This window comes from Scaptodrosophila lebanonensis, unplaced genomic scaffold (genome assembly GCF_003285725.1).
Source record: "Scaptodrosophila lebanonensis strain 11010-0011.00,11010-0021.00 unplaced genomic scaffold, SlebRS2 tig00000043-arrow-pilon, whole genome shotgun sequence".
Lineage (NCBI taxonomy): Eukaryota > Metazoa > Arthropoda > Insecta > Diptera > Drosophilidae > Scaptodrosophila > Scaptodrosophila lebanonensis.
In genome coordinates, this window is record NW_022060545.1 from 13,558,888 (window position 1) to 13,573,052 (window position 14,165).

A 14,165-nucleotide genomic window follows, 5' to 3' on the forward strand; every position below is an offset into this window, starting at 1 on the left:
CATGCTTATGGGCGGCGCCTGTAAATGAAAGCTCAAAGCTTATAATAAACTCTATTTGTTCTCTCTTTCTTTCCTCTCTTCCACACCTAAACTTTCGCGTTTGGTATTTGACATTTAGCGCTGAAAACATCGCCTGCAATTCACGAGCAATGCAAACAACTAGAGCGTGCCAAGACCAGCGATCTACTTAAGGCAAAGATCCAACAGCGACCTAATCGTGAGGATCTGGAGCGCCTGCATATACTTGAGGAGGATGAGTGTCACATCGATCCGAGTCTGGCGGAGAAGCAGCGCATGCTCAAGAAGGCGCGCCTTGCTGATCAACTAAACTCACAGATCCAACATCGTCCTGGACCGCTGGAGCTCATTAAGAAAAACATTTTGCACACAGAGAAGCCCATCGAAAAAATTGTGAAAGAGGGACTAGTCTCGTTTAAGGCAACAAGTGAGGGATTGCTAACGCGTCCACAGCATCCCAATAGCTATGTCACATTTGATGAGGACTCACAAAGCTCGGAGAGCGACACCCGGCAGACACCGCCGCGGGTTGAGCAGCTTCTGCCTACCAGTATGGGCAGTGCCGCTACCCCGGACATGCTGCAGACTGCTGCCAATTCAGCGGGCATTGTGACGATGGCAGTAAACATGCCCACAAATGGCGGTCAGTTGGTAGTTACCTCTCCGCCCTCTTCGCAACTACTGAAGCCGGCTACAACATTTTCGACGCCTGTGCCACCGCCACCACCACCACCGCCGCCCATGCCCACACAATTGCCCACAAACGCCGGCCAATTGGGCATAAAAGTTAAGCAGGAGACGGCAAATCTATTCGAGGAGCTCTGCCAGAGCGTGGCGGGACACACAGCTAGTCCTAGCGGCGGATTTTTACCCATGCTACCCTCACCCTGTTCCCTAGGCTCCACAACTTCAACGCTCAGTCCTTTATCCTCGATCGCCTCGCCACCGCAGTCAATAAACACACGGCTCTATTCGCCGGCTTTGCAACTGCAACCCATCTCTGTGAAGTCAGATGCGCCTGGAAAGGATAAAAACCGCAAGAAATCGAAGACGAAGCCTGTGTCCAAGGCACGTACAATAAAGTTTCACGAGTATAAAGGGCCTCCCAGTGCTGCAGGTCAAAAGCAGGACAACACACAGCCCGAGGAAACCTCTTATCAGCTGATGTTGGAACAGCAAAACTGTTTGCTAAAGTTCCTCGAGAATCTAAACAAGAATCAGTCCATACTGCCATCGGCCAGCACAGGATCCAATTTGCCACCGACCAGCTTAGCAGCAACAACAACTGTGAGCACCAGCGCCAACAGCATCACAGTGACGACCAAAACCGTGCCGGCCATAGTTTCTCAAGCGGGAACCACCGTTCCAGCTCCCATCACTCTGCCTAATACCATTTCCATAACGAGCAGTGCGGGTGGTGCTGCTCCACTGACATTTGGCGATGCCTCCAGCATTGTTGCAACACAACCAGTCGTTTCTGCTGCCCCACTAATATCGATATCGCAACAGCACCCGCCAGCATTACCATCGCCAGCACTGTCTGTGGGCTCATCCATACCGCCCAGTCCGGCTACCAGCTATGCAGAGTCCTCCTCTTCCATTACAGATCTGACACGACTGGAAAAGATGAAAGTATCAGATCTGAAACAACATCTGAAGCGCCGAAATTTGCCCGTTTCCGGACCCAAGCCACAGTTGATAGAGCGGCTAAAGCCCTATTTGCCACTAGAAACCCTGGAATGCACCACAGTGATAACAACACCTAACCCGCCACCAGCCACAGAGGTCATAACCATCGGTGATGCTATGGACACGAGCAGCTGTACGTTGAGCGAGCCACAGCCCGTTGCCATGATTGTCGGCGAATCACCAGTGACGTCGTCTCTCATGGAGCATGAGCAAATGGATGTGGTTCAGCAACTGGATCCCACTCAACCAATGCGACTTCAAACCATTTTGCCACCACAACCGCAAACGGCAACCATCATACTGTCCAATGAGGAGCTATTGCGTGAACAGCAGCGCAAGATTCACGAACTGCAGCGGCAATTACAACGATCCCAGCAAGAATTGCAGCAGATACGGCAGCGAGAGCAACAGAATCAACAGCAGCAGCAGCAGCAGACTGTCACGGCGCAGGTGGTGAATGCACTTCCATCTCAGCAAATTACGCTGATCACGACAACGGGCAATGGACCCTCGCAATCCTTGACAGTGCTGCCACAGCTTGAGAAAACAACGGCACTTATACCGGCCAAGGTCACGCTGAAAACGACAACAACGCCCAAACAAAATGGGCTTGTTCCTTCGGCCAATAGCAAGAAACTGCAGAACAACAACCACACAACGAACAACAGTAACAACGGTAATCACGTCAACAGCAATCCGTCGCCCATGAGCCAGAAAATGGTTGTGAAACAACATTTGGAGGCTAAGATACAAAAGCAAAAGGCGGCGGCAGCAGCAGCCGCGGCAGCTCAGGCACAACAACAGCAACAACAGGCACTAGCGCAGCAACAGAAACAATTGCGCCTCCTAACGCAAAAGACACAAACTGTACTCATTCCAACAACCACCAGCAACACATCAAACGCTTCAAAACTGGTCGAAACTAAATCCACATCTGCGGGACGACAATCGAAAAATTCCAATAGCAATCAACATCAGGCCGCCGCGACAATAGCTCCCGTTAATGGGGTAATATCTAGCAACAGCAACACTAGCAACACTAGCACCACCACAACCACCGCGACAATACTCACAAATCCGTTGCCACTAAGTCAGGTGAAGGCGCCCACGACGACGACAGCCACTATGCACCACAATAACTTAGGATTGGTGTGGAACGAGGGCAATCAAACTATCTTCCTGCTTGGTCTCAACGATCAACACATGACGGCTCACACCTTGGGAAACATTAGTCTAACAACAACAACAACGGCGCCAGCAGTCGTGCAAGCAGCTCCGCCCGCGAGCACAATGCCCGTGAAAAAACTGCTCAATGGACATCAGCGCACAAATTCCCTGCCGAGCATTACCTTCCCCCTAGACGCCAAACCATTCATAACGACCACACAACCACAACTGCAACTGCATCAAGCGCAGGGGCAGCGTTTCCAACCTCTGCAGCCGGGCCAGCAGTTCATACAGCTGGACATAAAGCCCACAAGCTTGGCTGCAGCCGCAGCACCACCGCCGCCACAGTACGAAGAGGCCACCAAACAGTTGGCCGCCACGAAGGCGGCGACATCAATGGGCATGGTGCCACTGGTTAAGATTAAAGAGGAGCCCGTACCATTGCCGGCAGTAACAAACACAAGTGCACCACCGCCACCACTTAAAATTAGTTGCACACAACATGCAAGCGACAATAAGCGCAGACCAGCAAATATTAAATCGGAGCAGGTCACCGATGTGCTGGACATTTTAATCAAGCAAGGTGAGCTTCCGGAAACCGTTCTAGAGCCCATCACGCCGCTTACTCCACTCACGCCCGGTGGTAGCAACACTCTTATGAGCGATCTAAGCGTTAATTCTATATTCAGCGCGGCGGGCAATGTTGGAGCCATGCCTACTACAGTGGCCGGTGGTGCCAGCATTGTGCCACTTGTGCCAAAAATTGAACCACCGCCTACACCACAATCGATAGCAACGCTGGACATATCCATGGACACCACACCGCACGCCAGCGAGAATATCAGTTACGGTTCTGCCACTCCCGCCACCAACTCAACCACTCTTGTTCAAGGCTATGCAGAAAACATTGACATGGCCTCGCCCCTGCAACCAGATGCGCACATCGATGCCGAGAGTGTGGCGAAGACGCTAGACATTTTTCTGGAACAGCACCATCCGACACCACCACCTGCTACACCGCCAAAGTGCAGTGGCGACAAGATAGCGGGTGGTGCCAGTCCCGATGCGAAGATCAATCATTTCGATGAATACGAGCTGCTGGAACTGATGTCCCAACAACTTGAGATGGATATTGGCGATGACTCGAACAACTTTTGCGGTGGTGCTAGTGCGGGAGGTAGCGCGAAAACCACCACTGAACAGCGAAGAGATCTCAATCCCCTCCTACAAACCTCGATTACGGAGCTACTGGACGGGAATAGCTCTGACAGCGGTCTCTTGAACAACAACCACCAGGCCGATGTGGACTTCGATGCCGAGAGCTTTGTGGCACAATTAACGCAACACACGCTTGCTGGCGGCAATGGCTCCGCTGTTGGTAGCAACAATAACAGCAACAGCGATGGAGGCAGCAATCATGGTGGTGGTTATCATAACAACAACAGCAACGCCGGCATAAGCAGCATGACCACTGAAAACTGTGGTAGCGGTGGTGGTGGTTGCGTTGGAAATTCCAGCTCCAATTGTGGACAATTTAGTGACACACCCATGGATGTGTGTGACGATTTCGAGAACACACTCAACTCATTCATGCAGGCGGTGACGCAGCCTCAGGCATCGCTAGGGGATTATGCGTCGGGATCGGTGGGCATGACAAACGGGGGGGTGGGCAGCATGGAGAGTAGCGGTGGCGCCGTAGATGCTTTTAACTCTGGCGGCGACATTTTTGATCTGTTCAATATGGATGACTACAAGATGTCGTGGGCTGCTGGCGATTTTACCGTATAAAAGACGTCCACACAAATACACACACGCACACGTACACGTACACTAAGCCACATACACATACATATACACGAGTTATCAAAGTGGGCAACACTTTTCTCAAATATTCCTGAAAATTCGTTTCGAAAACAATAAAAATCCTATTAATTTTCTTAATGCATTTAAAACATTTGAACGCAAGTTGAACTCTATTACATAATCCAAAACTCAAACAAAACTGAAAAAAATATACTACATGTATACAAAAATAAAAAACATACATTAATAGAAACAAAAACCAGAATTCTCTGGAGCGTTTGCAAGATAGCACTTCACTATATTTCTGTACCCTTTCCCATAGCAAAGAAACCCGTATTCAAAAAGCCCAAAATAATAAGAAAAGAGAGAGAACATAAATCTCGGTAAAAAGTACACGTTTCTAATTTAGGTCATTCCAATTTGAAAATAGCGTGAGAGATGCCGAACTAAAATATATAGAGCAGAGAACGAAATAGGGAAGTGAGTATTGAAGTTTGAATGGAAAGTTCTTGGGTCTAGATTGATTGTATGATGTGGAATTGGAAGAGCCTGCTAAAATGCAAGAAATCGTTAAGAATATATATTAATATTATGGGTAAACTATTGCAGTAAACACATTCAATAATTTTACTCTAAGTTCTATTTAAAAAAGAAAACAAAAAAAAACTAAAAAAAAAAAAAAAAAATTATTTTAGATTAAGAACAGCAAAAACTTATGCATGCACAGAACCCTAATTTATGACCTATTGAATAGAAACATTTGATAAGTATTTCCTAAAAGGAAAGAAAAAGCCTTTAAATTAGTCGAAAACAATTAAATAAATAAAATAAATAATTTACGTTAAGCCAATTAATAAAACACATGAAATCAATATTTTTTGAGAAAATAAAGAGGATTCCAATATTTACAAGAATTGTGAATTATTTACAAAAATGAAGAAAAAATAAATTTTACTTACAAGTTTTATAAAAATATTGCGCAACATGTATTTAATACTTAAACATCATTTTCACAAAAACTTATCATTGGAACTTTTATTGGTACTGACTAAATTTTATAGGTACGAGTACTCCGAAATAAAAGTATGCTAAGCATAATTCAAGAAATATATTCAAAATGCATATAGTTGTCAAAGACTCACGTTTTATGTTGAAGCCAGTAATCAACGCACTTCAACAATTGAAATACCACTTCCTTACGCTCATCATAAACCACAGCAATATTAAACAATCTGATTATAGTACATACTTACATTAACCCTATAAACTATCTGCTTACATACAATACAATATATATCATAAACACGCTTTAAAAAACGTTTCCGTTGTTTATACTTTTAAAGAGAGTTTGCTATCTAGCTGTACGTACATACTAAGTATATACATATGTACGTGTATGATACAATGAAGAATTCAAGAAGAATATAAAAACAACATTTTGGTTTTAATTTGTAATTAATAAAACATCTTCATATATGTAAGGTTTGCCAACTTTGCGCGTTGTGTTAAAAACTAAATGAAAAAGATTAAATACAATTATGATTTCATAATTATGTGTAACCTTTTGCTAATACATACAATTATGAGTAAACATAGCAAGTGATATACATACATACATACATATATAAATAAATTTAACTTCTTATGTGCAACAAGAATTAAAGATAAATATAAATAATTATTCATTTTTCCAACACATCAGCTTTTTATTCATGCGGTGTATTACGGTGAGTTGACCCTATATTATAGGTATACTATATACTACATATACTGTATATAGTAAGTTCGTATATATGCTGGTCATATACCATGGCTCATCCATAAGCAGGACAAGTACAATATATTGAAAACCATTTGTATTCAAATTATTGTATGTAGTTGTCAAAAAGCTCTCCTGGAAAAAAAAAAGAAATGTAGTTTTCAAATTTTAATTGCCTCTATTATTTTCGGAACTTGCAACGAAATTGGTACATTATATTATATGGCTGATATAGAAGCATACAGTTTCTTAAGTTGAAATATCTTACAAGCTTAGACCTAATTTTAGTTCGAAATTCCACGAACTACGGGAGTTATGAAAAAAAACACGAATTATGGGGGAGTGCGGGGGTGTATCAGAACTTGACCTGCCTAGGACTTAGGGGAACCTCGATACCAAGTTTGGTTATTCTAGCTCTTGTACCTTCTGAGATCCTTGCGCTCATACAGACGGACGGACAGACGGACGGACGGACATGGCTATATCGACTCGGCTTATCACCCTGATCAAGAATATATATACTTTGTGGGGTCTGCCACGCCTCTTTCTGTGTGTTACATACATTCGCACAAAACTAGTATAGCCTTTTACCCTTTGGGTACAGGCTATAAAAAAACAAAGTTTTCGTTTGCTAGGCTGCGTATCACTTTTGGTAATTCTAGCTCTTATACTTTCCGAGATCATGGCTATATCGACCGGACTTGTCACACTTTTGTGTTTTGTATACATCTTAAAATATGCAGCGCAGTTATAAGTAAGTCTAGTGTCAGAAGGCCACTACTTCTAGATGAGTGGACTGAGTGATCAATTTGAGCAAAAATTTGTCGATGCTAAGTCACGTATTGTATATCGCTTTTCTTTAAATGGGTCGATTGATTGGATGTATTCTACCCAGATTTGGCTTTCCATAAAACATAAATAACCAGCTCAACTATTTTTAACGTCCGGCTTATCTTTAGCTGAGAGGTTATGTGGTACATAACCTTATTAAAGGCGCTTAGGAGCGTTATTTCATTTGAGTTGTTTTGTACAGCAAGTTACATCACCTGCACTTAAAAAGTTATTTGATGACTACCCGTAAAATAAAGTTTTGCGTAAAATAAACGTTAAAGTATCATAAAGACCAAAATACACTTAAGCGCATAAGGCAAACACCCTGGACAGATAATAAACACATTAAAGTTAAAATCAATTCCGTAATAATTTACAATCATAATCATTTTATGGCGCACACAGCTCCTCCAAAACCAACAACCAAGAACTACAATGAGGACAACAATAATGGCACAAAACAATGCTTGTCATTAGCGAAAATTGCGCGTGGCTGATGGCTTGGATGGCTCGACTCGTCTGGTCTGGTCTGCTCTGGTCGGGCTGTGTATTGCAGCTAATAACAGTTGTTGGCTTGGTTATATTTAGCGGGAAACGAAAACGAAAATGAAATAAACAAACAATATGACGCACAATTGCAGTGGCAAGAGCAATGTGGTTGTACAACAACTAACAATAAAGCCAATGCTGGACATTCGGATTCCTGCCAAGCTTTGTTGTGCACGACACACACAGCCGGATGCTCCACACAAATACATACATACATACTCGTATACACTGGAGTATATACCTATTTCAATATATGTATTTATAAAGCATGCTATGGCCGAATCAATGCCGTCTTATATCGAAGCTTACTCTAAAGCAGCACGAGGCGCTTGCACTCATTTACTTGTGTGGATTTGTTATTTGGCTGTGTCTGTTTATTTTCTTCATCAACGTTTGTTTGTGAATACAGAGTTTATAAACGTGTTAGAAGCGGTTAAAGTTTTGAGTGGACTATTTAATTAACCACTTTATTCAACAGGATTTTTCGCTGTATACAAATTTAAACAGGCTCATTAATGATCCACAAGAACTTCGCAAATTATGGGATATTTGTCCTTACCCAACCATCAAATAGTATACATTGGCTTTGAGTCTTATGGATTAAGAGTTTCTTATACAATATTTTAAATAAGAGCACGTGGAGCGCTATGTAAAAGCAATTTATTTTAAAATAAATGTACAGAACTACGCTGAAGAGCATTTCAAGTTTCCTTTGCTGCATTATTCTTTTATCCTGGACCAAAGGTTAAGGAAGGATTTCTTTAAAATTTGGCGCACATTCGCTTTTTAAGGTTACAGCTACATACTTGTTGACAACATGGAAAAAATGATTCTGGGAATTTTTCACGTAGAGGACATGTACATTCGTGAATATTGATTAGAATTAGTAATAGTGTATTGTAGTGCCTAATTAAATACATAATAGACATCGATGCTTAAAAACAAGTTCCAATTTGGAAGGTTCATTAACTAACTGTACTGGTACGATAAAAGCGTGCCCTTTTGAGATTTTAATTCGACACTTTGCAAACTGTCTTCCTTTTCACAAGAGCGCTTGGCCTAATTAGAGCAATTTGTGCGATGAGCGGCTTCAACATAAACTGTTAGATAGTCAAAAAGCCGCTCCATTATGGGCCCATCCTGTTGAATGCTGAATGCAAATAGTTTTGTGAGTAAGCGCGTGCCGTCGACAAAGAATGCCGCATTTTTCTATTTGCTGCAAACTTAATTGGATTCTTAAGCTGCCAAAAAGGCCTAGGGCTCTCAAAAGTATGAAGGTATGGGTGTGAATGTATGTGCTTGTAGGTGTGTTGGTTGCCAGCCTTAAATGTTTCATTTGACAAAATAATTAACTCTGAATAATGCGCATGTAAATTGCCGTCAAGTGGCTTACAATTTGTAAGGCTGTTAGTTGCCTCTCTAATTTGAACTTGCCATTGAAATTGGTTTGTGTGCAAAAATCAATAGAGGCCTGTGCAATATTGTTAGAATACCCTAATCCAATAATTATACAAGTTGCGTTCCAATGTGGACGGACCCTTTGGAATTTTATAGTCTCAAACAGGTGGAAAAACAGCTTCGAACAAAGAGTCAGTATTGTGCTTTGTTTTGAGATACATTTCATTTGATGACGCAACTATTTGATATAGTGGACTTAAATTGTCACAAGTATTTTGTATTTGGCGAATGAAAGGAATGCGGCTCGAGTGTACAAAAGCCATTCAAAGAGTTTTTTTTTACATTCAAAAGGATTTCCTCGACATTCCTTAAGGCTGTTCCAATTGCTGTCAACATTCCAAAGGTGACTATTTTCAATAAAATTAATCGGGGGTTTCTCTTCACAAATTAATCAATTGCAGCAGCGGACCAACGGGTAACATGATATAACAAGTAAGGCACTCAAGAAATAGAGCTGATAGTATCCATAGCAAACAATAAAGATAGGACCTCGACTGGCAGTTAAGTGTTACGCCATATACCCACATATGTATACGTAGCATAGAAAAAGAGAGCGACCATATTTTCATAATTTTCATAATATAAGAAAACATCTAGTACAAGAAATTGTACAAAAAATGTGAAGTTTAACAAGTTGTTTTTTTTTTTGTTCTCTTCAGTTATGTTCAATAAGTAAAGGCTATCTATACTTTTAGTTATGGGAACATTTAGGGAAATGTATATATGTATGATTTGTTCTTTACTATTTCATTTTCGAGAAATGATCTTTGTGCTTTAAATCTTCATATTTTTTAAACATAATACAGATTTATTCACTTATTTATTTATTGGTTTTTTTTTATAAATATTATATTAGTATTAATTGGCATTTATTATTATTATTATTTCATTTATTCAATTTGATCAGAACTCTGCAGCTTGTTGGTTCGAATTTGTGCAAACCCTAATTTTAAAGGATTTGCTGATGATTCATGAGTATAGTTTTGTATCTCTACTTTAAATTTAATCGAATCACGTTAGCTTTCTCTTACATTACGAATTTGAAATTCAAATGTTACTTGGATAGTATTGCGATTGCTCAAAACATTGGTGGCGATTTAAAATATGTTACGCAATGTTTTATTTATTGTTATGTTTTTATCAGCAAACATCTAGTTTTTCCTTTTTCATTGGCAGACATTTTCTTTTTGACACAAAGTGACTCTAATTAACATATATAAAGGCATGGAATATGGTGTCTAAAACACACATAGAAACGGTTCAGATGCTTGGTTGCTTATAGATTCAACCACTTGTTGCTGTTCAATGGGGAGGTGTGTGAACACATGGAAAAATACACACTTACCTAGCCTGCTGGTTTGTCAGTTATCTGATACTGTGTGGACAGCGAGCGCCTTCTATCAAGGCGCCCTAGTCATAAGTTCAGCAAAACAAGACACTCTCGACACCCACACGGATCCAACACAAACACACTGGCAGTCTCAGCAGTCCAGACCGTGCTAGCAACAGGCTGTAGGCGACAGACGACAGGCAAGCCCAGTGGGTGGCTTGGAAAAAGTTTTCGCTTTGTTGAGCAACTGACGCCATTTTAATAACGCAAATGACTGTCAGCTGTATATAGGAGGAGGAGTGTTGGGGTGTGGCGCGTTTGCGGAGCAACTGTTGCTGCGGAGGGTGATAGCATAGGGTGGGGCATAAATAATAACAAATATTTTAATTTATGAATTGAAAAACATTTATTAAGGTAGCTGTCAGATAAAAAAGAAGTTCAAATATTTCGCACACCGGAATTAATATCAATCAAAAGAAACAAAAACAAAAACAGAATGAATGATGTTTCTAAAACTGCACTAACGAGAAAAATTGATACTCTTCGAATCTATAAAATATTTGCAAAATATGGCTATGTTATATAATACTTTCATTTACGTAAATTTTTTGTTGATTTAATTAAGTTTGTTTTGTGCGTCATGGAAGAACAATGTAATGTCATGGAAAAAATAGAATAAACAAGAGAGAACGCTACAGTCGAGCAAGCCCGACAGTGTAATACCCTGTACCCAGGTAAACTTCCGTCACTGAGTTATATGCGCCCAAAGCAGCAGCAAAAAGAGGAAGAAGAAGAGCGAACTTGTTGCTGCAGTTTGTGGGGGTTGTACTGGCGAGAATTTGTTTCGCTAATAACTTTTCTTAGAATTGACCGAATTGAAAAAATTTTGAACAACAGTAGACAATTATATATAAATTATGTGTGTAAAGTTTGGTTTTGGTAGCATTTGAAATGTGGACGCTATTGACGATATTCTGTAGCGGGGGAAGGGGGGGAAAATTCCAAAAAATAAAATAAACTCGTCCTTTCTCGGACCTAGGAGAATCTGGATGCCAATTTTGGTTATTCTAGCTTTTATAGTTTCTGAGATCCTCGCGTTCATCCAGACGAACGGACAGACGGACAGACGGACGGACGGACATGTCTAGATCGATTTCTCTCGTCATGCTGATCAAGAATATATATACTTTATGGGGTCGGAGATGCTTCCTTCTGTATGTTACATACTTTGCACAAACCTAATATACCCTTTTTACCCTACGGGTACAGGGTATAAAAATGTGAGATCGACTCACTGCATTAATTTTAAATAAAACCCATGAAACTATTTTAGTGTTTAGAACTGGACTATAGTTAAAGTTTATATTTTAGTACTGAACGTGCTGAAGTATTTGTCATCAACACGAACGGCAGCAGCATATAGTTTGAGAACATTACACTTATACAAATAATATCCAATGCTAAAATACAATTTTAATTATGTTTTCGAAAATAAACAAGTAAGGAATGCTAAAGTCGAGCAGGTTCAACTCTTAAATACCCTGTACCACCCCACAAAAAATAAATTAATTAAATTTAATTTAATTTAATTTAATTAATTTAATTTAATTTAATTTAATTTAATTTAATTAATTAACTAATTGAATACATACATTTACATTTACATCAGAATCGTGCCTATGCGTGTTTGTGTACTTGTATGTACATATGTATGTATGTGTGCATTGGGCCTGGTTATATGACTATAACATTCTTTCTGATCAACCTATCATAGTCAAACTTGGTATTCGGATATAATCACTAACTGCATTTGGGAATAGGGGGTAGTGGGGGGTTTATCGGGAAAAATGAACAAACTCGTCCTTTCTCGGGCTTAGGAGAATCTAGATACCAAGTTTAGTTATTCTAGCTCTTATACTTTCTGAGATCCTTGCGTTCACACAGACAGACGGACAGATAGACGGACATGGCTATATCGACTCGGCTTGTCATGCTGATCAAGAATATATATAATTTGTGGGGTCTGCCACGCCTCCATCTGTGTGTTACATGTATACTCGCACAAAACTAATATACAGGGTATAAAAATAAAAATTTTCAAATAGACTTAGAGATATTGAGAAATAGCCTACAAGAACCTTTGTAATCTACGTTTGATTCCGTATTGGATGTAAACTTTCGAAAATGAAGTTGGCGTGAATAATAATTATCAGTATATGGGAAATTCGTTTAAGAAAAATAGTTTAACGAACATTAGTTAGCCGAAAAACAAAAGTTTTTACATTTAAAAGTATGTAAGTCTATATATATTTTAAGATAGTTCCAGATTACAAAATAGTACAAAATTTCTTAAAACGTAAAGATTATACGTGATTTTTTTTAAATGTACAAGCCATTGTGAAGACTGGAATATTGGATCCAAGGAAGACGATTAGGTAGGGTGGGTTTATCATAAATCGGACACTGTAATAGCTGCATAAAGTATATATCAATATCAGTATCACCTTAAACCTCGAAGAGATAAGACGTGAGACTAGCGATCTGTGCACAAGTGCTTATCTTTCTATTAAAACAACAACAACAATAACTCAAAACAAACCACTATTCAAAGTAAAATTCGCAAAGACAAAAACAACTCTACAATAGTGCAGTTAATACCTTATCTCTAAAGGGCCCCGCCCTACATATATAAAAAAAAAAAAAAATGAATCGCCCCCCCGATTTAAGTCAACACTACGGTGTAAAAACAAACAATAAGAATAACGACGGCAAATACCTACTAATTACTAGAGATGACGACAGTAACTTTGATAATGTGAATCCATTTATAATTAAAAAAGTAATCGACCACACCTGCAATGGTGAAGTCGAGAGTTGTAAAAAAACAAGAGCTGGCTCTCTACTTATCCAAACAAAAACTTACCTACAAGCCCTAAAACTCCTTAAACTAAAAACTTTTCACAACTTTCCGGTCACAGCAAGTGAACATAAGACTCTCAACTCAACAAAGGGAGTAATTTACTCAAATGAGCTTCGTACCATCAGCGAAACCGAAATTAAAGAAGAGCTTAAGCCACAAAATGTGATCGATGTACACAAAATTTACCAAAAAGTCAACAACTCTCTTAAGGAATCCGGACTCATTACTTTGACCTTTGCTTCCCTTACTCTCCCCGAAAAAATAATGATTGGCTACGAGCAAGTCACCGTACGACCATATGTGCCACGCCCACTAAGATGCCAACAATGTCTACGATTTGGACATCCAACCAGCGCCTGCAAACAGACTTTCAAAACATGCCGCAACTGCTGTCAAGAGGAACACACTAAGGAGGACGAGACCTGCAACAGAACCAAATTCTGCATCAACTGCAAAAACGAAATTGAAAACAACCACTCACCCATGGATAAAAACTGTCCTATATTTTTGAAACAAAAAGAGTTGACAGCAATTAAAACAATTCATAAAGTAGACCACAAATCAGCTCTACAAATATATAACGCACGTCACCCACTTTCAACCACAACCTACTCCAAAATAGTAGCCAATTCTCCGAAACA

General features: G+C 40.1%; 1 protein-coding gene across 1 annotated transcript in view; it reads left to right on the forward strand.

Annotated features, from left to right (window-relative positions):
* LOC115622317 (serine-rich adhesin for platelets) overlaps positions 1–5,584 on the forward strand; it is a 46,308-nt gene extending 40,724 nt beyond the window's left edge. The window contains exon 5 of the mRNA XM_030516223.1: positions 119–5,584. Coding sequence (XP_030372083.1) covers positions 119–4,662 — 4,544 coding nt within the window. The 3' untranslated portion in view covers positions 4,663–5,584. The remainder of the gene's footprint in view (positions 1–118) is intronic.
* The last annotated feature ends 8,581 nt before the right edge of the window (positions 5,585–14,165 follow it).